The 24,349-nt window shown below is 40.7% G+C and overlaps 1 protein-coding gene across 1 annotated transcript in view; it reads left to right on the top strand.

Annotated features, from left to right (window-relative positions):
• Window positions 1-24,349, top strand: part of rock1 (Rho-associated, coiled-coil containing protein kinase 1) — an 85,059-nt gene that overhangs the window by 25,203 nt on the left and 35,507 nt on the right. The window contains exons 2-6 of the mRNA XM_033993260.3: window positions 18,871-18,952; window positions 21,702-21,802; window positions 22,930-23,067; window positions 23,263-23,438; window positions 23,997-24,081. Of these exons, the coding sequence (XP_033849151.1) occupies window positions 18,871-18,952; window positions 21,702-21,802; window positions 22,930-23,067; window positions 23,263-23,438; window positions 23,997-24,081 (582 nt within the window). The remainder of the gene's footprint in view (window positions 1-18,870; window positions 18,953-21,701; window positions 21,803-22,929; window positions 23,068-23,262; window positions 23,439-23,996; window positions 24,082-24,349) is intronic.

The following is a 24,349-nucleotide window of genomic DNA, read 5'->3' as shown; positions in this document are numbered from 1 at the left end:
GGTTTTGTTGAAAATAGGCAGCAACTTTTGTAACTTCTTTAGAATAATGCAATGTAGAAAACCAGAAGTGCTCCTCTTTCAGTTAGATACTCCTGTTTCAGCACACTGAAATTATTTTGGTTTTACTGTCGCTTTAAAGGTAGAATTGTCAGGGTTTCATTATGTACATTTTTTTTCTCTTACCCACGTGTCATTCATTCTTTTTGTCCAATTATGTCTTATTTCAATTTTTTATTATCATTGATTATCAGTGACTTAATGCCCCTGTCTCTGTCCTTGGTTGAGTATGTTATATTGGCCTTCAAGTGTAGGTTATGTTGCTATGAATCTGAGTGAGTCTAACTTTAAAAAAATAAGTTTAAATGGTGTAATAAAAAAGCAAAACTTAATTGGAGCCAAATATCATGAATGACAAGTGTACATAATTAAACCCTAACAATTCTAACAATTCTTTACCGTCGGATTACAAAAATAAGGTTAATATAGTTACCAACAACATAGCTAATCCAGTTCACATCCATTTCCTGGAACAAAAAAGGTAAATTCCTTCAATGATGTTCTCAAGCAGTGTAGTAGAAACACTAATAATTTAATTCCTGGGCAGCAACAGGTAACTGGTGCATCACATCAGATTCAGCAGCCAATGGAAATCAAGTGATTTTCAGAGAAATGTTCCTGCATTTGTGTCCCTTCTGACTCTAATTAGCACAGTACTATATCTTGTTCCAATTCCGGTAGGTAGCTGTAACCAAGATGTGGGTGGTTTTTCAGAATCATTGACCCAATAAGGTTTATATTGGGAAGGTAAACAGGACATTGCTACATTACTATTTTATAAAAGAGTAATGGTTTGAAAGTGTCACTGATTTACTTCACAAGAAATCGATTTACAGTGCGTCAACTCAAAGAATGCTTATGTTTTAGGACTATAGGCTTTAAAATAATAAAAACCATATTGGATTTACTGGAAAGAGCTGAATGAAGTACAGGTGTGCTCATACTTAAGTCTGTCATTTACTATATGCCAGATGTTGGGTGCCCTCTTATCTGTTCTTGTGGGATTGCCACTGCAGATAAACATAACGTGCCAAATCAAAAGAGCGCTAATGTGTCTTTTTAATGGGTAGGCAGAAAGGTGGCTTGTTGCCTGTCATGGAAGTGACTGTGGATTTCTATTTTTTAAGACTTACTGTACAATGAAGCCTCAGGTTAAAATAGGGAGGAAGAATACATTCATTTCTGGGTGAGGCCATACATGTGTGGACATTACAGGTTTTGATTTTACTGCTTCATAAACATAACATACTTTACATCTCGTCAAATGGGGGAAGGCCTGCTCTGCATAGCAGCATCTTCCTTTGTCATCCAGGGGCATTTAGGATGCTTTCAACGGTGAAAGCGGTTGTTGGATTTTCCGCTCTGATATTTCAGGTTTTCTGTATTCATCCCAGTATCAATGTAGATTTATAAATAAAGTATTGGGCTTCACTTACAGCATGTAAGTTCTCCTAGCAGTACAATGAACTGTAATGGATACAGTATTACAGAGCTGTTTAAAAAATGATCACGGAGTGCAACCAAAGGGTCCTCTAGGCTGAATAGGAGACATTTGGACAACTTTGGATGGATATGAAACACCTGACCATATTAACTACATTTAAGGCCAAGATACAGTACAATGTGTGTGTGTGGCGGAGTGTCCCGCCCCTATGTATTATTTGTATTTTTGTTTACGGCGCGGGTAAAAGCGCTGCGTCTTTTATTATTATATTTAAAAACCCCGTGAGGATGCATGGCTGATCAGCTACTGATTATTTGACTAGCTGACAGTCATGCATCCTTACCAAACGCGTGCAGACTCTGGCCGAGGGATAATAAGATAATTAACAACTAGTTAATCCCTCGGCCAGAGTATATAAACCTGCAGCTCTCCGCACTCGAGGTTGGGTGTACAGAGGAGAGTACAGGGAGCGGAGAGAACGAGCAACATTTAAAAAACTATTGCTAAAACGTGCTGGATTATCCAGCACGACACTTACTTGTTTGTTTGTTTATTCGTTTGGCCCTCGTGCCCTTTTGTTTTGTGTTTTGTTGTTTTGTTTAAATCTTTTATTTTGTTTGTTAATAAATACGCTGAGTGCTACTGCACTCAGCTTCACCTGTCCATCCATTGTTTTGGTTTCTACTTCCTGGTCCGTGACGTCACCACAGCGAACCAGACTGTCACATATGGTGTCCAGCGTGGGACAAACAACGCCTCCAACAGCCAGACCAGGAAAGGAAAGGACGTTTTTTTTGTTTTTTTCAAAGTGTTTTTTTGTGTGTTGTGTTTGAAAAAAAAAGAAGAAAAAAAAAATGGATAAAGTGGATGCCTACATGGAGAGGTGGCATGCGCATCAGAGGGAGTTAAAGGAAGGAGGGGCTACATGGTGCCTCGCCTGCCTGGAGTATGGGCACCTCCCTGAGGTGTGCCCATATGAAGACCCCCTCTTTGTGCAGGCCTTTGATCGAGGTGAGGTGGAGACTGCGGAGGAGTGGATCCACCTGAAGGCCATACCATAACCGCAGGTGGATCAGGAAACCTGCCTCACCTGCCTCAAAGGGGAGGAGTGGTGCTTTGCCGTTGGCAAGGTCGGGCACAAACCACCCGACCAACCCCCTCCATGGCAGGAGGTGGAACTACTCGTCCCGAAGAAGGGAAGGAGGGGCGCTGCCAAGAAGGCAAAGAAACAGGCTACAGCACCCGGAAGGGGGGAGCCCGAGCATCCATCGCCCAGAAGGGGGGAGCCCGTGCATCCATCGCCCAGAGTGGGGGAGCCCGTGCATCCATCGCCCAGAGTGGGGGAGCCCGTGCATCCATCGCCCAGAGTGGGGGAGCCCGTGCATCCATCGCCCAGAGGGGGGGGAGCCCGTGCATCCATCGCCCAGAGGGGGGGAGCCCGTGCATCCATCGCCCAGAGGGGGGGAGCCCGTGCATCCATCGCCCAGAGGGGGGGAGCCCGTGCATCCATCGCCCAGAGGGGGGGAGCCCGTGCATCCATCGCCCAGAGGGGGGGAGCCCGTGCATCCATCGCCCAGAGGGGGGGGAGCCCGTGCATCCATCGCCCAGAGGGGGGGGAGCCCGTGCATCCATCGCCCAGAGGGGGGGGAGCCCGTGCATCCATCGCCCAGAGGGGGGGAGCCCGTGCATCCATCGCCCAGAGGGGGGGGAGCCCGTGCATCCATCGCCCAGAGGGGGGGGAGCCCGTGCATCCATCGCCCAGAGGGGGGGAGCCCGTGCATCCATCGCCCAGAGGGGGGGGAGCCCGTGCATCCATCGCCCAGAGGGGGGGGAGCCCGTGCATCCATCGCCCAGAGGGGGGGAGCCCGTGCATCCATCGCCCAGAGGGGGGGAAGCCCGTGCATCCATCGCCCAGAGGGGGGGAAGCCCGTGCATCCATCGCCCAGAGGGGGGGAGCCCGTGCATCCAGCGCCCAGGAGAGAGGAGCCATCGCTGCCGTCTCCAGCGCCAGAGGGAGAGGAGCCATCGCTGCCGTCTCCAGCGCCAGAGGGAGAGGAGCCATCGCTGCCGTCTCCAGCGCCAGAGGGAGAGGAGCCATCGCTGCCGTCTCCAGCGCCCGAGGGAGAGGAGCCATCGCTGCCTTCTCCAGCGTCACTACACTATGGCCGGAGCCCCACGGAGGGGAACGGACGGCCATGAAGAAAGGGGGAGAGGTCCGGAGACCAGCTCCCCCAGCCGCACTTTCGCGGCCGGAGATCATGTGGTCGGAGCCCCACGGAGGGGAACTGCCGGCCTTGAAGAAGGGGGGGGAGGTCAGGAGACCAGCTTCCCCAGCCGCACTTTCGCGGCAGGAGATTGTGTGGCCAAAGCCCCACGGAGGGGAACTGCTGGCCGTGAAGAGAAGGGGGAAGGTCAGGAGACCAGCTCCCCCAGCCGCACTTTCGCGGCAGGATAGAGTGTGGAGGGAGCCCCGGAAGAGGGAGCTGCCGGCCACGAAGAATTGGGGGGTGCCAGAAATTCCACCATGGCCACCCCCCAGAAGCAACTTGCTTCCCCCTCTTCCAGGACATTGAGACTGAGGGGGGAGGTGGCCGAAAAGGCCATGTGTGCTGCGCACAAGGTGGGGCATGTGTGGCGGAGTGTCCCGCCCCTATGTATTATTTGTATTTTTGTTTACGGCGCGGGTAAAAGCGCAGCGTCTTTTATTATTATATTTAAAAACCCCGTGAGGATGCATGGCTGATCAGCTACTGATTATTTAACTAGCTGACAGTCATGCATCCTTACCAAACGCGTGCAGACTCTGGCCGAGGGATAATAAGATAATTAACAACTAGTTAATCCCTCGGCCAGAGTATATAAACCTGCAGCTCTCTGCACTCGAGGTTGGGTGTACAGAGGAGAGTACGGGGAGCGGAGAGAGCGAGCAACATTTAAAAAACAATTGCTAAAACGTGCTGGATTATCCAGCACGACACTTGCTTGTTTGTTTGTTTATTCGTTTGGCCCTCGTGCCCTTTTGTTTTGTGTTTTGTTGTTTTGTTTAAATCTTTTATTTTGTTTGTTAATAAATACTCTGAGTGCTACTGCACTCAGCTTCACCCGCCCATCCATTGTTTTGGTTTCTACTTCTTGGTCCGTGACGTCGCCACAGCGAGCCAGACTGTCACAGTGTGCTTCATGAAAGACATTGTTGGTTAAAATGTTGTAAATTAATCTTGTGACACAGATAAAACTGCTTCGGGGACCTAAATAAGGGCTGTCCTAACTGTTCTTATTCTAGTTCAATGGTTTTCTCCCGTGCAGTGTTCAGTACCTGTAAGTCCCCATTGGGAACCATGCTGCTTTTGTGGGTTGAATGATGGTTGGAACATATTTACAAAAGGTACAGCAGGATTGTTGCGGCTACCTTATATAATAAAGATAACATAATAAAGAGAGGCAGTAAAAATTGAAACAGAGGTGCCAGGGTCATACAGGTGTATTCACTTTACCTTTCTTTATCTTTAGATTTCTGAGGTAAAAGCACACCCTTTAGAATAATGCAACTTCTTCCTTCTTTCTTTGGGGAAAAAAAACTCTATTTATGCATGTATGCAATAAAGTATTATTTCCAGTACAGTACATAGTAATTTAATATACTGTAACTCTATAACGAAATACACATTCCCATCCATACACCGTAATATTCACATCCACTATACAACAAATCTGTGAATGAGCATTCCTATTTAAAGTAGTGTTTGCCCTGCTTTATGACCTTTTTGATGTTCAAGAAAGCTCACTCTTATGTGCCAAGAACTAAGCTGCTTGATACCTTGTTAAACATGCACTATTCTTTACCAAGGCACTTACAATTGCTTACAATGTCAGGTATTTTCAACTTCCATCCTCTCCTAATAAAAGAAACAACTTAGTTCTTAAAGTAAACACACAAAGCACTGCCGGGATTCATAATTGAAAACAGAATCCATTCTGCAACTCTGGATAGGGTTTTTCACATCTCATTGGGAACTTGTTTGGCCGCATACTTAAAATAGCTCTCTGACGTGTGATTGCCTGTTGTGGAATGTTGCTGTAGCAATTCTGACCAAACCGTGGTCAGGAAGTTATGCAAACATGTACTTCTTGAGCAAGGAGAGAGCACTAGCTTTCTGGGCAGGCAGTGAGCAATCTAAGCAGAAACTTAGAAAACTTAAATGCTGTGTAAATTACTGTTGCTTGGTTAATGCATTCTAATCTTTATCTTGGGTTTGTACCCCCCCCCCCCTTATTTTTATACAAGGCGATGTATAGCTGCAGTATTATTCATTGTACACATTATACATACTTTACTAATCTAAATCATGCATCCCTTAGTGTATACTTAGCTTTCGACATTTGTCAACCAATATAAATACCCTACTTCAAGGTTCTTTTATTATGTCGTATTAATGTTCTGACAACATGCTGAAAAGATGCCAGGCTGTTTTATAAGGTGAGATAGATTATGAAGGAATTTTTAGCTCAGTAAAGGTGAATTCTGTGATAAACTGCTGTTGATATTTCTTGTTTGAGTAGCAGTACTCAAAGCCGTCATAGGATAGCTTTGTTAGGTAGTTTAAACACAGCCATCCAACTCGAGCTGGCTGTACTGTAAACGCATACTGTCCGAGTTGACATGGGAAGCGTCACACACCCCTCGCCTTGGAAACAGGACGCGTAAATAGTGCAGTGTCCATTAGGTTCAAGACAAGAAGACTTGGAGATCAGAGTTTGTGGATTTCTACTAGTCAGTTACAATCATGCACAGTATCTTGTGCACTAGTACACTTGTCCGATGTGACATGTTACATTACAAATTAGTTAAGATAAAGTGCTAACACATGCTTATTTGCTGAAACTGTGTCCAATATTTAACAAACTGATCACTGACGATTAAGGTCTATGAACATTAAGGTAAGAAAATGACACATGAGCTTTTTACTGCATTTGAAAAAATATGAATTAAGCCTATACCAGTTGCTTATACTGTACAAATAGAATGCATACTCTAGTGAGGTGGATGCTTTCCGTCAGGCTGTAGCTGATCGTAAGGAAAATAAGTGTCATGTATAATTTTGTAAGTGACCGTAAAATGGATAACGGGTGTTTTAAATAATTTGAAATCACAGAACATGCAGTACTGTATGCAAAGCGTTACTGTGTGCACATCAGATATACATTTTATGTTCTGTGTGTAGTGAGGTCTAGTGCACGAGTAAGGTTGCCAAAGCCAGCCTAGGGCTTAAGTAAGTGTAAATGGGAGGATTAACTGATTAGAATGTTTAAAGCCAGACGGCCCTGGCTTTGGTACGACTTGTAAGCGTATGTGCCTTTTTGTCAGAATTTTATCTGGCTTCCAACATGGTAAAGTTGAGATTTATATTGCCTTTTAGGATCTCAAAATAATTTCCCTGGAATAGTTTCAAAATAGTTTCATTTTGTGTAAAAATAAGTAAATGAGAACTTTTTAAAATGACAAATATTCTCAGTTATGCACCCAGCACCTCCCGCGATTTATGACATTTGTTTTGTAGTCCCCAGGGGACATAATGAGTAACAGAGTGCTGGAACAAGACTTCAGATTGCTGCGCTGTGTCTGAGAGTTCAGAAAGACAATTTAAAAATTGTGCGTTAATTTAGTACATGAAAAACTAAAACTGTTAATGATTGCTTGGTGCCCTTTGGTACAGATGATCAAGTAGAGGGGCTAGAAATAGTTATCCTTTCCCTGGCCTATACAGCAGTGTGTTGCTGGATTTGTAGTCCCACCCACACTTGTTTTGATATTTTCTGCAGGTCTCATAAGTCAGAATTATGGAGCAAATTTACTGTGTCATCACTGCATGACACCTTTATAATAGAACTATTCAAAAGTTTATGTGAAATTAACACTATTCCCTTAATTTAGTGCAATACAATATTGATCTGACTAGTTTACAATAGGTACAATGAAAAGTTAGTATAAGCAATATACAGTCCAAAAGACACTGACCTCAGATCAGCTTGCAGACCTTTAAAAGGTGCTGTGACTATAAAAAGCATAAAGCACTCAAAGCCAGATTTACTAAGCTTCTGCTTATTTATAATGGTTTCTATCTTATTTATAAAACATTTAACCCAATCCAAATTAAGAGTTTGGGGTACAGGAGTTGTGGATCCAAGCCAGGGTCTCTCTCAGTCACATTCTTCAATATGTTGGTACGTACTGTAGAGTACCAATTAGAATTTGTGTCATTGATCATAAGGGCAGACCCCTCCTGGTATTCTAGTCTAACCAGCATCTCCAGTAGTACCTTACCCAGGGTCTGTATCCTATGGAGTGTTTGAAAACCTCTGTCTATAGGTTGAATTAAAAAGTGGTTTGGAATTGAATGCGTATGGGACAATATAGCACTAAGGGATAGTGGAGTTTGTCATTAATCGGGGTTGTTCTCTAAAACAAACTGTTTAGGGCTCACCTAGCTGCAGTACATAAGGCACATAAGATGGTAACCATCCCATTGTTGGCAGTGTCAGTGAAACTTTTGTCACATGGCAATACTAGACAGGAGATATGTGGAAAATGCCCTGAGGTCTGCTTTCCTTGCTATCAGCATTTTGGCTCTTGGAGCCCTTCCAGGTTTAATTCAAGCTATTCTCACTTCGCAACAAATAATTCATTATTTGTCAACAGTGTGGATAGTTTGTTTAGTCCCAGCCTGATATTCAGCTAAACTTCATTTGAAAGAAAGATTAAGCCTTTCCTGTTTGTGCTTAGAAGAGACCAGGCAGTTTGCTGGCATGATGGCCGGTTCAATGTACAGTCAACGTTCTGGTGAATAAGAACCACAGATCTGGGACGTACAGCGTATGTAATTTATTGCTCCTGTCTGAAACCCTACAAAAGATTCAGTGGGCGTCCTCCAGTCCCACCAACAAGCCAGCTTCCTTTTTCACCCAGGAACTCGAGAGTGGATGTTGGCAAGCTACCGACCTCTGGAGATGACCCTCTTTGAGCTTACTGAGCATCTGGCCAGCAGGGTTCGCTGTAGCGCAATGAGGAGAAACCATCCCTGCTGGTTTTGCCTCCCTAACCCACGGGAGCACCAGAGCCAATGCGATACTCCCTTTGGAGACCCCAGTGAAGACCGGCCTATTTCGCACAGCCAGGACGCGAACCTGCGCTGTATAACTCGCCCTGTGCTCCACACGGCTGTGCTTCTCCCAGGTGAGCCACTCGGGGGGGCCCCTAATATTTGTTGTTGGAAGGAAGACTATTTGACTTCCAATTTAAGGAATACAGTTTCAGTTCATAACATACATACAGTATGGCCTTATTAACAAGGAGTTGCATCTTCTTGAATTTACACCAATATACAATTTATCAAAAACTATTCAAATGTATCAAAAACCTTTGAGAGTATTTGTGGGGTTTTGCTTGTATTTTGACACGGATGAGAAATATATCCATACCATCAGTGCTTCAGATAAGGTTTTGGGTCGTTGAATAATTTACTCTCCAATTTATAGACACTATGGGGTAGATGTACTAAGATGGGCCAGTCGCAGCGCAAACATACTGCAATTTGTATTTTCGTTGCGACAATTCGCAAAGTATACATTTTGTCGTATGTACTAAGAGAAAATACGTTAATGAAAAGAGCCACAATATACTAATTTAAATATTTGTTGTGTCATCTTAGCGAGATATCTAGCATACATTGCGAGAGTCTTGCAACATTGTTCAAATAAATAGCAGGAGCTGAGTTGTTGTTTGCTGCAGCAGAGAGTGCCTGAAGGATAACGTGTATACATGCAAGGGTGCAAGAATCAAATGAAATGAAAAGCAGTTTAATCCCATCAGATTCTGCATAAGGAGGTGTTGGGTTTAAAAACAATACAATAAAATCGCACACACATACATTTTTAGTGCATTTTAAATGTAAATCATTGCGTTGAAATAACACTAATGTGTTTTGGATAGGCTACACATTACATTATGTAAAAATATAAATCTGTAGGCCTATACAGTATACAGTACAGTAGTAAAATCAAATAAATACCTAACATACTTTCTTTTTACTTTAGCCTGCTGGTAACACAAAATAAATCACGCTGCTGCATTGTACACATTGGTGTACAATGTGAATAATGATTTCCATTACACGAGAGTAGATGTTAAAACTTCATGCTCTTGCCAAGATAAGCACCAACTAAGACGTAGCTTTACAGTAAACTAATGTGATCCATATATGTCTCCATCCATTTACGTTTCCTTCCATATGATGATGTAGATATCCTTCTGTCTGGTGTTAATGGCTGAAGTGTAATGCTGGCTCCAGGGATCAGCTTATTTTGCCTCCCTGGCGCATCAGCACACACAACGGCTGCGATGCTGGCTCCAGGGATCAACCACAGTGCGGTCTCCCCAGCGCATCAGCATGACAACCGTCTGGATTGAGCTAAGTAGGGTACATCTCTGGGGTCTTCAAGTGGGCACCTTCCGTCCTCTGTGTTTCGTCGACTAGCCCACGACACCTCAAGAGGGCTCGACGGTGATTCTGGCGTCCCAGCATCACCCCCCTCCGTCCCCCAGTCAACTCAGCCCAGCTTACTTACCTGTACATCAGCGTTTCTTTCTTTCTATTGTGCTTGAGATCCCCAGCCAGAATCTTTCCTTCTCAACCACAGCCAGTTGCTGCTCCTCTCTGCTGCTTCAGATAAGTTCTTCACTGTGCGACGCAACTCTTGGCCACTGAATCCAACGTCTCTGAGAAACCGGGTTGTAGAGTGTGCCACAAATCCTCGACAACCCACCTCCACTGGGTAAACCCTGACTCTCCATCCTCGCTGTTCCGCTTCAGTGGCTAGTTGAGCATACCGCAGTTTCTTCCTCTCATACGCCTCATCTACAGCATCCTCCCATGGCACTGTTAACTCTACCAGGTGAACAAGGCTTGCTGATCCAGACCACAAGACAATATCTGGTCGAAGGTTAGTGGTGGCAATCTCAGGTGGAAAAATAAGCCGTTGACCAACATCTGCCAGCATTTTCCAGTCTCTAGCAGCTTCCAGTTGTCCTGGGCGAGGATTGGTTTTAACACCTTTTTTTGGTGGTTGCTCTCCTGGGCAGAGGAATGTTGTCTTTTGTGTGTAATGTTTTGATGGAACAGGTGGCAACTTATTGGTCATGTTACGCTTGTCTTCCAATGCTAAGGCCAAACATCGCAGCACCTGGTCATGGCGCCAAGTAAACCGTCCTTGGCTAAGAGCCACCTTACATCCTGTCAAAATGTGCCTTAATGTTGCAGGTGATGAACACAAAGGACATGAGGGATCCTCTCCTACCCAGAGGTTTAGGTTCTGTGGCGATGGGAGAACATCATATGTTGACCTGATGAGGAAACTGATCCTGCTCTGTTCCATTGACCATAGGTCTTGCCAGCCAATCTTGCGTTGTTCCACACTCTCCCATCTCATCCATTCTCCTTGCTTGGCCTGGGAAATGGCCTTTTATACACCTCATCCTCTCCTCCTGCTTTTGTACCTCGTTGACTACCAGTTTCCTCCTTTGAGCTGGGGCTGCCTTGTGCCATGTAGGAGGAGCTGAACTGAGACCAAGACCCCCTCTTCCATGCTGAACTTGCCCCATGATATCACTAATTCGAAGGGCAGCCTTTGCATCTTCCACAGCTTTCTTTGCCGCCCACTTTCTTCCAGTTTTCAACACAGGTGCTGCCTCCCTTACGCATTTGTCGCGTGACTCTACTAATTTCATTTCCAGTCTGACCTTGGCGCACTTAAACTCCTCGGTTAGAGCGGAGACTGGTAGCTGCAGTATTCCTTTACCATAGTCCCACTCTGCTGAGGCAGCGTGGAACTCCCAACCATTTCCTGATGTATGAACTGATTAAAGCTTCCAGCTTCTCTACTGTTGTCAAAGAAACCTCGTACACAGTCAGTGGCCACAGCAACCTCGGCAGTAGACCAAACTGAAAGCACCAGAGTTTTAGTTTGCCTGGTAAAGTGCTGCTGTCTATGCTCTTCAACCCTTCCACTGCTTGTTGTCTAACTTCTCCCACACGAACTGTGTCCTTTAGATCCCCGTCGTACCATCTCCCAAGACTCTTCACTGGCTTCTCAGACACTGTTGGTATTGCCTCACCATTAATGAAGAATGTTTTATCGACTACTTTGCCTTTAATTATAGAGATGCTCCTTGATTTAGTGGGCTTGAATTGCATTCGTGCCCATTCAATGTTTAATTGAAATTGAAACTAAATGATTTTAGGGTTTTTTTTATTTTATTTTAATTATTATTTTTTAACTTGGCCTACTTAGTAGCCTAGACAATTAACACACAATAGATCATGGTCCTATACAGATGTTCAGAATGAGCTGGAGGGGTTAGTGGCACATGTGTGCAGTCTATTGCTCCCAACATGTTGGGGAAAACCAGAAATATCATAGAAATGTGTTTTCAAGGCTTGTAAGTACACCCTACCTAAGTGAAAGTTAGGTGCTTGGGTGTTCACCTCAAAAATGCATTGAACACAACTGGCAACACAGGAGAAAAAGCGGACTGGGAAATGCCAGCAACAATTGCGACTGTTTAAAACATGCTTTAAAAAGTTCTTAACAAATTGATGCAATTATAAGTGTTGCAATTGTCGGCAGCTTTAGTACATCTCATTATAATATTTGTGAACCCTCATTTGCACTATATCCGCCCCCTGTTTGCAAATGTATGTAGGAATGTCCATAATTACATATTCATCTAAGGTTGAACCGCAAAGAAAAACTGCTGCCGCAAAGCATTCCCTAAAAAGTCACTTAACAGCATTGCGCATGTTTAGTACATTTCTTGCTAGACATCCGACAAATTTGCAACTGGTTTGCGACTATTGCGACGGGCGCAAAACACTTTAGTACATCTACCCCTATGTGAGTAAAATAAAGTGCATCATCACCTTGAAGTCATGAGGACTTTCAATAAATACTGTACGTATGGCTTTCCTTATTTTTTACCTGAAAAAAAATCTTTTTCACAGACCTGACCAATCTTTTTTTTAGTCCTGCCATCATAATATTATAGTGAGAAGTTGCTACTCTCGATGTACTTAGCTACTGCTTTCACCGAGTCTCCTCCTAAACAATAATTGTATTCCTTATTGTTCATCTTGCTAAGCAACATAAAGCATCCTGACTCTCTCCAAACACAGAATATTCTATTTATTATGTAGATTTACCTTCCAAAAATTCGGTTGACAGATAGGTAGGTTAGGCTGAGAAGTACTAAGATAACGGCAATAAATCCTAAGGATCAAGAATCCAGGCGTTTATTCACCAGTCACAAACACGCATTGTAGTGAGTGGACTTTTTTTTTAAAACCTAGACTTATTGGTGTTTCTGACAATTCCCAGGCAGGCTACTATACAATTAGCTGTCCCGTCATTTCTGTGAGCCATTCTCTAGCTACCGCGTGCAGTATATTCACAATTGACCATTGATACGCCGGTACAAGAGGCAAGATAACATACAAACTCAAGCTGTGCATGCAGCTTATCAGGAGCGCTACATACCACCATAGATGTTAATTAAACCCAGTATGACTAGTTTGTATTTAGCACACTCTTGACTTTACAAGAGAACAAATAAAAAAATAAAAAAAAATACCACATGCCAAATACTGTGTGGTGATGCCACTGACAAGTAATGAAATAGTGTACGTGTGTGCATGTAGCATCTGGCCGTGTTTGCTGATATCTGTGTAGCCTGCCTGTAAGTGCGTATTATACAGCATTCCCAACAAAAGCATGACGTCTTTCTCACTGTGTTCCAAATCTGGTATCTTAAACCTTGGAGAGCTATTGGCACAGCTTCTTTGTTTGGTGGCTGTAACGGGTAAAGGCCCGAGCTTACCCCCACCCACACACACATTATTTTCTCAGGAACACAGAGGTTTTTGGAACGCAGGAAACAGCAACTTGGTAGTGTTCACAGGCGTAAATATATTTATTTTGGCACTGGAAGAATACTTCACACAAATTACAAATGACAACTGACTAACAGGTTGTACACAAAATGACTGACCAGATCACGAATCACACAATGCACGTTAAAGACATGGCATTAAATAAGCCCCAACCCTGCCTACTCCTAACAGAATCAATTATTCAATAAACACTTACACCTGGAAAAATGTTATACAAAAATAAACTATTATTATTTAACATTCATTACATTTACAATAAACATTCATATATTTTAAAATAAACATGTTTTTTTCTCCTTTTAAATGTTTTGTTTAACCTGCATGAATACCGTCTTTGTTTACAAACAACGATCGCTAAACTATGCCATTATCCTATATTTACTTGTTGTTGTTGTTGTTGCTGTTGTTGTTGTTACTGTCGTTATTATTGTACTCTGGTTCCTAACTCTTATCAGTAAAAACTGAACATTAGCATTACCCCTTCTCTTGGAAGATTACTGAGCATATGGCTATAACAAAACACTTGTCTCACATGTAAAGCTACAGCAACTTCATTAAGGTAAGCACCCTAAAGCAATATACTATATATCAAATACACTTGCTCAACAGCATACACAATATATAAACCACAGCTCTATTGCCAGTAGAACAATAGCAATCATAAACACAATAACATGCATTTAAATACTGCAGTGAGGGTCTCACCCTCACAGTGGAACATGTTATAAACACCGCCTCACACTTGTGTGTGTGTATGTGTGTGTGTGATGTGGAGGAAATACAGTAACTAGGTTGAAAGCACCTTAAACTCTTACAGTAACTTTTACCATGGTAAATTATACCATGGTCATGTAATATTACTTTATCTAGGTTAATACATTAGTTTAAGATTCCTCACAAGTTTCAGAGTTTTATAGTGTTTTTTCTATGTGCTTTTTGTTGAAGATAGATAAGAAGTGTCTTCAGTGACTGTAGCATTAGGTTGTAGTGAATTCTACTGTATCAAGGGCCAGTGTAAAACTATCCTTTTAAAAATCTAGGCAAAATCCACAGATTTACATTCTACTGCTTACTGTACGGCATTCTCTTATGATCACATTTCCATTCCTCATGTTATAAAACCTCTGCGTTTACGAACAGCTGGTAGTTTCTGAGGCCAGCATATGGGAATGGAAACTGCATGGAATGTAATGGAAATTTTAAATATATAAATGTATCCTCTTCTGGTTTTATTTTTCTTGGCCACTCAGTTGGTAGGCTGAAACACATTGGTTCTGGATATACTGCAGTGTACTCATCCATTTTTTTTTTTGTTTTGCTTCCATGCTTCCATATCTGTAGTACAAAAAAATCATCCTTATAAATGGTCTGTAAAAATCTGGCTGTGATTTGGCAGGTTCCTCAATGGCTTCAGTTTGATACATAATAGTGTGAAATAGACCCCCCAGCGATAAAGGGGAAACATTTGATGGAGTTCATCTGTTTCACTGCCTAACTTTTTGATAATCATCGTAGGCTTGTATTGGTGAATTATTAACAAAATGATAGAACTACAGTATCCTCAAGAACACGGTTTGATTTCCCCATTATCTAAACATTGTTTTTTCTGAACAGCAGGGGTGTAGTGCTGCGGGGTTGGCAGGGAGCGGTGACCCCTCACTTCTTGGGCACGGAGCGTTCCGCTTCCGTACTTCACTTGTAGAAAATCTGAAACAAAAACACATTGGAAATGTGAAAAAAACGGCAAGTTATCAAAAGTGCCCAGTCATTTAAATTGGAGATATCAAAAACACAAGTTAAGTTTAGAAGAAACAATTGGAGCATCCTTGGCCGGCACCAAGCAAATAGGCACAACTGTAAAAGCAATGGGGAACAATGTTGCCCCAGTTGTTTCTACTAACTTGGCTTGTGTTTTTGATGCAAGTTCAATCCACTTTTAATGTGCCTGAAAAACACAAGACAAGTTAGTAGAAACAATTGGGGCAACCTTGGCCCCCATCGGTTTTACACTTGTGTCTATTTGCTTTGTGCTGGGCACGGTTGCCCCAATGGTTTCTTGACTTGGCTTGTGTTTTTGATATCTCCGCTTTAAATGACTTGGCACTATGGATTAACATGGCATTTTTTCACATTTCCATTGTGTTTTTGTTTCAGATATCACTACTTCTTTTTTTCCTCTTAATGGATAACAACACAAACACACTATGGGAATAGCAAAATTATTCCACCTGTATTGAGGCAATGTATTGCCGTTTGGAAAGGGTAAATGTAAATAGTAGCCTAGTCTGTTGAAAGGGTTAAGATCTGAATCTGTGTAGCGTAGCGGTTATGTAGTTGGAGTGAAAGTAGGACTAGATAGGGTTCAACTCCTGCCTTATATAGTGTGTGTGTATGCAAGTGTCATTCATATCAGAACTACATTTTTCACACAAAAAATGTGTTTGTTACACAAATAAATAAAATACATTTTTATTTTTTGTTTGCAATATAAACCCTGTGTGGGAATCGAACCCAAGACATGCTTCCAATGCAGCTTACAATGCAGATGCCCCAGCTTTCACACCACAAAGTTTGTCCTTACATTTGACAACATTTGCAAGTAGTATAGCAGTAAAGTTACAGTATTTTGCAAGTAGTATAGCAGTAAAGATACAGTTATAAGTAACAAGACGAACACGATTTTGTAAATAATTATTGTGTTTTATCCTGATTGTATTGAAAGCTTTCATCTAATTTTGCAAACTATCATAATAAGCTTGATCTGTTTATTTAGTATATTGTAACGTTTTCATGTTTCAAAAGTAGCACTCAGGGAGACGGTGTTGAATTCTCAAAATGTTTGTTTTATTTGAAACTACAGAGAATTCCTGTCGGGCCGGAATTCACGGCACCAAAACAATAACCCTACATTTTAGTCTTGGCACTTTCACTGCATATTCTCTCCAGTCACAGCTCACACGCTCGCTCAGTCACACCCACAGTTTCTCATTCAAGTTCAGCGCTGGTCTGTCTCCAGTCCCCAGGCTCATGCACCCCTTATATAACCTCCTGTCGTTTCCCGCCGCTGTCCGGCGCATCAGCCAGTCACATCCATACTCTGCAACCCCCAAAAACAACAACACACATTCTCCCCTAGTTCACTCACTCCCCCTTCGCCGTGACCCTTTCCCCTTACAGTACATGTAACATAAAAGACAGACGAGATCAACTGAACAGACAACAAGTCCTGCAGCAAAGCAATTGTCCAGGTTGTTACAATATATTTTTTAATTTGAAAGTAAAAATATATGAAAACATGATTACTTTATGTACAAAAATCTTCACAAATATACAATTGAACAAGAACTGTTGAGTATTTATTTTGTTTCATACAGTATTAATTGACAGTGTTTATATCTGATAGCGAAAAAATAAATATCAAGATAAAGAAAGAAATACATGTCTATGTATTGATTTATGTATTAATTTATTTCAATATTTATTAATGTATTTATTTATGTTTTACTTTTACCAAATATATAGGCTATCCTTCTGCATAGCTAATTCTCAGAAGTTAATGTTCCTTTTTGTCCAGTGGGGACCACAAATAACATTTCTCTCATAAACCAGTATCGAGAGGAAACCATACTTCCTTGCCCCAATAGGGACCACAATGAGCATTACACTGACAGGAAACCAAAATTTATCACAGATCAGGATCAGAATCTTAGGATGATGAGATGACTCTCAAAACAAATCTCCAAAAAAATCTCCAAAATATAAAAAATAAGTCCCGTGAATTCTCAGCTGGCTGACTTAATCTTTCAAAATACTGCTTGTTTACTCAACTAATCATGTAGCACTGACAGTAACACAACACACTTGCAAACTGAAGGTTATCATTTCAAATCCCACACATGCTAGACCTTTTTTATATTTAACAGAAATAAATAATTGAATATAAATGATATAGAAGTCACAATAAGTGTGTTCCCTCGTATTTCCATGTTGACAAAACAAGTTAATTGTCATTAAACTGTAATATACATATGCATGGATAAAAGTGCCTGGGGTCTGCAAAAATCTGCAAGAAAATGTTGGGAGAAAAAGGAGGAGAAGGACATTTTTACCTTACTTTGGTGACTTATTTCTCTTACTGTATGACAGGTATTGACTTTTGTTTCTACATTTCACCTAAGAGTCTTGGGAACTACAAATTAAAAGTGAAATGGTGCTTTTGGCTGATTTACTTTTGCTGTGCCAATACCCTGAAAACACATAAACTATCCTTGCTGTATAGAGAGTCTCTGGCAGTTCTCACTACCGTTCCTCTCAATTTAACTGTTTTGCTCCTATTAATATATGGTGATAGATATACATGTGTATATAACCCATAGAAATAAGCAAAGAATACAAAAACCGTAAGAAACCCTTGAGAGATAAATAATTAAAAAGTTTGAATATAGCGTGCCTGGTGTGGGATAATGAGTAAGAGAGGTGAAGGGAACCTGTATCAACGCTGTGCTGAGGTGTCAACGTTTTACAATTAGATTAGAACATTCTTATTTTTAGACCCATATATCGGAAATCAAGTAGATAAAATGTTAAGCATAGGATTAATAATAATAATAATAATAATAATAATAATAATAATAATAATAATAATAATAATATCTTAACCCTTATTTTTTTATGTTTAAGTTAATAAGTTGTATCAAGGTTGTGCATAATTTTGTAAGTGAAGTGATGTTATTTCTCTTCGTAGTCCCCCACTCAAACAGTGTAATATTACTGTGCATTTCTTAATATAGCTAAAGTTAGAGATGGAACCCATTATACATTCACTGTTGCGACTTGCGAGTTCAAGTTATCTACTGTAGAGTGATAAACTGCGGTTCTGTAGAGTGTGTGGGGAAACGGGGATGGTGGGGGGGGGGGGGGGGGTCAGGCTAGATAATAGCTACCCCTTGCTTCTAAATATAGCACTACACCCCTGCTGAACAGCTACTGGTACAGATGATACAATTGAGAGAACCAAATACAGAGACTTAATAAAACACCACTTTACAGGTATCCCTTTCACAGGGCAGTACAGTGTTAAGATGTCTGTACTAGGCCTTCCAAGTTCACGAGTGTTTGTAAATGTGTACACTAATTAAATAAATAAATATAGAATTGGTCATGTTTGAACTTGACACCCCTAGTCTCTACATCTGTAAGCACTTACACTGACTCATTCAATTGTGATGACGTGATACTGGCATTCCTGAGCACAGTAAGGTCACACCATTCTTTGGATGTTAAGCCGAGATGTTGAGATTGTCATGCAAATATGTGAAAATGTTCCCACGTGTATGAAATGTCCTAATGAATTGACCTGCCTGTTTACAGGACGGTTTGGATGCTTTGGTTTACGACTTGGATTTTCCCGCCTTGAGAAAAAACAAAAGTATTGACAACTTCTTGAGTAGATGTAAGTACACCATTTTCTCTTCTTTTGCTGTGTTGTTCTGCAAAGAGGCGTAAGTGAACACTTAATTTTTTTACATGGACAACAAAAAGATTCCAGTTTTGTTTTTTTTCGCAGTGACTTCAGTAGACTTTTTCACAGCATTGAAATACTGCACTCCAGTTGTAATCTTAAAGCTATAGTGGACATTCATGTCTTCTAACTAGTCTAATGTTTTAAAATCCAATTTCTTACCACATTACTTTTGGTCAATACCCCACTTAGCCTTTTAAAACCTTTCATTTTTGTTTTGGTAACAGTTTCTCATTCAAGGTCATGGCTACTTGTTCAGATGCATCACCAAAGCCAGCCACCCCCTAACTTCCATGGATCTTATTAACCAATGTCATACTCTGAATGTAGGCCACTGACCTGCAATACTTACAGTAACAAGGTACTAGCACCTGATTGGCAGGCTACATGTCTTGAAAGTCTGATTCTGATCAACAATGCATGATCATTTGTTTTGATATTTTATACAGGACTAGGGAAGACTGTTCTAGTAGTATAGAGATAACTTAACTCAAAACTGTAGACCAGTAAACTATAAACGAATCTAATAAAGTATACTAATAATTAGGCCTATATATACAACAAATCAGTATAAGACAAACTATTTTCTGGTAGTCTTTCTGTAAACAAAAATGAGGGAAATATAAATGCAGAAAAAGTCAGATAAACTGTATTAGATTATCTTTCACTGTGCAGTACCACCATTAAAATCTATTTCTGTTGCAACAATTACCATTTTAGAACAATCAAACGCTCTCAAGGCAGGCTGATCGTAATAGTTTGTGTTTTAGTCAGTCGCATTCCCGGTTTAATGTTCCTTTTGCAGTATTTTTAGATCAATTGAACTTGAAGGTTTTTTTCCATGTATTCCAGTGCCAGTGCTGACCCATGTGAATAGAAAAGAATCCCTCCTTTTTTTCAGCCGTGACCAAATTTGGCTGAATCGTATCTTCTCTCAAGGGAACCTAAATTGTTTCTGTTGATAAAGCATCCCAGCTTATATAAATAAGTGTAATACATACCAACTATAAATACTTCTTTCAGCAAAGCAGAACTCCATGTAGGAAAATGTGCTTGTGTATCCTCATTTCACACGAACATGAAACAGATCAAATCAAATCTGCAGGAATAATTCTACTGACATTCTATTCGACTTTAATCACAAAATCATAAGGAACAAAAGATCACTCTTTCAAAGCATTTTTTATTTTTATTTTTATTTTTTTAACCATTTTGAACCTGTAGCAAAAAAAGAAAAACATGTAGTCTTGCGTCCATCCAGTGCTGTCTTGCGTCCATCCAGTGCTGTCTTGCGTCCATCCAGTGCTGTCACGCTGACAGCAGATCTGACAATACTGCGTACTTGAACTGACTTTGCTTCAGATATTCACCCCAAACTTCTGTGAAGGAATTGAAGCCGATAATGGACGGTCACACATCCTTTCAGAGCAATTTAAACCCCTTTCAAAGGTGTTCTTTTTCTTTTTAACTCTTTCAATAGTGGTTAGACTAGTGATTCCATTTATTTATTTCATATTTTGTCCAACCCTTGTAATTTAGACATGTTGGTCTACTGCAGCAATCCTTATTTATGGTACAGTTGGAAAACATAGGGTCTAATATTAATAACTGCTATAATGTTCTGTCAGGCCACTGACTCCTTGTTTAATCCCAGGTAAGTCACACAACCTCCCAGTACAGTCAGCGCCGCTTTATTGTGACGCCTCGGGAGAAGTAAAAATATCCTGAATAAGCGGCTGTACCAGTTAAACGAGAGGCATTTGAGATGACCTTAGTCACACTTTTTTGTTTCTAAATGAAAAGAAAAATAATAAAATCAATCACATTATGATTACATGTTAAATGCATAATAAAAAAAGTCGATTTTTTTTTTTTTATTCCTAAACAAAATGAATCACTGTTTTTTATTTCTACATGAAATGAAAAAGAATGAAATCACATCTTATCACAAGGCGAGACACCTGTGATGTTGACCTGCCAACTTTCTTTGCAACAGTAGCCTGAGAAACCACAGGAGACTCCAGCTCCTTCAAGAGATCAACGTGGTTTACACAATTTACACAAGTCACAGGGTAATTACGTACTCGCTGCACTGTGCTATGCGAAACTGTCTTGCTCTGAAAAGCGATCTCCGTTCATCATTTGAAAATACTGTATCCCAATTAAACAGTGACATCCCAATTAAACTACATAAATAGCATTGGGAAGAACCGTTTCCCACAGTTGTATCCCATTTAAGCAGAAATCCCGATTTATCAGTATCCCGATTAGGCGGTGCTGAATGTACCTCTGTCCCACCCAACAGGAAAACAAATGAGTAAATACAAGCATTAAGTTGTACATTCTTACATGTCTGAATACATTAATACAAAAGTGCGTGCAGGAATGTTGATGTTTTTTCCTTTTACTTTAAGGTATTAGAAATAGCTGCAATCACAAGTCAAACGCTGGGGGTGATAACTGTGAGCAGTCACTATATGCTTTGTTCCATTCAGTTCCATTCAGTTTGTATTGTTATCATATGTCAGTCCAAGAAAAACTGTAGGAAATGACATGTCAATCTGTTTGGGGTTACTGTAGTGGTTTATATGGCTTTTTAATTGTGGCTTTCGACCTGTGTCTTATGTTATATTTCTGACATTTTCTGTATTACCTTGTAAATATTTTTTTTTCAACTCAGATAAAGACACAATTAGTAAAATAAGAGATCTGCGCATGAAGGCAGAAGATTATGAAGTGGTTAAAGTCATTGGTAGAGGTGCCTTTGGTGAAGTTCAGTTGGTAAGTTCTGTCATTCCATATGTTTTACTGTATAAAGTGGAGTAGCACACACTGGTTTAGATTTCAAAATAACTTTGTGAAATGTATCTATCCCATTTGAATGGACATAAAATATGGTGATGAATGGCATTTAAGAATACAAGTAAAACTTGTAATTGCAGAAAGAGCTTTTGCCTTGTGCTGTAGTTTAAAATAAAGAGCATATCTTCTCTTTTCATTTTTAAAAAATAGAGGTGGTTGAAAGGGTCTGGAAATGTTTCCTGAGCTGGTTTTAGTGGTGGCCAGTGAAATTACCCTGGACAATTGCAATTGTATTCATACTTGTAAATATACTGTGTGTAGAGCACAAGAGGCAGTAGCAGTAGTGAGCAAGTCATGGGGTATTCTGTATGTTATGAAGATAACATTTTCAGGCATGCATGCATTCCCACCATATCTCATAACATTGCACATCTCCCTAATAGGAGAATACACCACTGTTACAGCCTCTTTCTCCAGTGAAGTCCAGTGAACTGTCACTTGAGTACTTGATACAAGAGCTGACATGAAGAATTGGCTGGCTGCTTTGATTCAAATCTTAATGGCTTTTGTTGTTTTTATCAGCACAACATTAGCAAAAAATGACACCATTACTTGATGCAGTACACAGTGCACAAGGGAATCGCGTCGCAAAATATGAAACTTTTTTTTAAACTTTTGCGGGCCAACTGAAATCATTCGGTCAATCCTGTAAAATCACATTGCAAAGTATAATACACTGACCGTCACAATTAATCACATGTGTGTGTACCGGGCTTTAATGATCACTAGATGCAGCGTGTCAGGACCATAACATGTACCTGATACGTTTTGTAATGTGGTCTTCATATTGTGATCCATATTATATTGTGCTCTTACCTGTTTGTTTCCCTAGTTTGTTCCATTAATCTGTTTGAATGCTTCACAAGGTGAAACTGTTGGCAGTATATTTTAAAGCAGCCTTTACACCTATTTGAAGTGGTCTGCCTCTAGTTAAAAAAGTGATTCTTTAATTTAACACTGTCAGATCTGTCATTGGGGTCTCTTTCTAAGTCTACAGTGGTTGCATACTCCTCAGTTGCGGTAATGCCTGAATCCCTCTCTTGTAGGTGAGACACAAGGCTACGAGAAAAGTGTACGCAATGAAACTCCTCAGCAAATTTGAAATGATCAAGAGGTCAGATTCTGCATTCTTCTGGGAAGAGAGAGACATCATGGCCTTTGCTAACAGTCCCCGGGTAGTTCAGGTATGGTATCTCCCACCCTTTTCTTTCATCTGCTGTACTGCATTTGGCAGGAAAAGTATGACTAAGCCATTGGTGTCATTGACCTCCCAGCTGTTTACTACCAGGAGCAATTTGTATTTTTTTTATTGTAGAAGACAAACACATCAGTAATGTTGCAAAAGTAATGGGAATCCATTTTCCCTTTTTCCTCCCAAGCTGTTCTATGCGTTTCAAGATAGCCGCTATCTCTACATGGTGATGGAGTACATGCCTGGGGGAGACCTTGTCAATCTGATGAGTAACTATGACATGCCTGAGAAGTGGGCCAGGTTTTACACTGCTGAAGTTGTTCTTGCATTGGACGGAATCCATTCTATGGGTTTTATTCACAGGTAAAGAAATACAGCTACTAGCTGCAGAAGATGACTTGCTTGCACAACAGAAATGAGCTAGCTATACTGTTACTGTGTATAAAACACTGAAACCCTCAGTTTTGTTAAGGAAAGCCTACTTTGCACTTTGAAACTTGAAATTTGACACTTGACATTTTAATATATTTTTGGATAAGTAAAACCATTATTTATATTTTAATCAGGTTTAGTTCCTGAATTAAGCTTCCAGTAACTGATTTGCATGGACATTTGTTAAAAGGAGGCATTCCACACACTGGTTGCCAGTGATGTAGGCGGTTTTCATGGTACTAACACAAATATGTTTATCCTCTGCCAAGTATATAGTTGCTACACACCTTGCTTTGTTTTTAAAAAGTTACCCCTTGTTCTTTCAGACTCGAGCAATGCAGATTCTGTGTCCTGTTCATGAATATACTTTATTTAGCAAAGTCAGATAACACCCAGTGATTCAGAATTAGTTTTTAAGAGTTTGCAGGTGTGTCTTTCAATAACCCTGTTAAGGTTAAAATGTATTGTTGTTCTGTTTTGTTTTTATAGAGATGTGAAGCCAGATAACATGTTACTTGACAAAGCTGGGCACCTGAAACTAGCTGATTTTGGTACATGTATGAAGATGAATAAGGTAAACATGTTTACATGTTTTTTGTTAGGCTCCTGCCTTAAAGTACTACAGCAGCTACAAAAATAGAATTAATGAAGTCTACATTTTGCACTCGTTCTTTTCATAGGTATGTAGGGAACCAGATATTACTAACCAGACTTTTAGATATTGTTCTCTCTGCAGTTATGACTGGGTAGTCTACAATTAAATAAAATAAAATGTTTGGCAGAAGTCATGTGACAATACCACGGAATTTTCAATGCCACATATCTCAGAAGACACTTAAAAT

Source organism: Acipenser ruthenus, chromosome 3 (genome assembly GCF_902713425.1).
Source record: "Acipenser ruthenus chromosome 3, fAciRut3.2 maternal haplotype, whole genome shotgun sequence".
Taxonomy (NCBI): domain Eukaryota; kingdom Metazoa; phylum Chordata; class Actinopteri; order Acipenseriformes; family Acipenseridae; genus Acipenser; species Acipenser ruthenus.
This window is presented reverse-complemented; position numbering and strand designations above follow the sequence as displayed.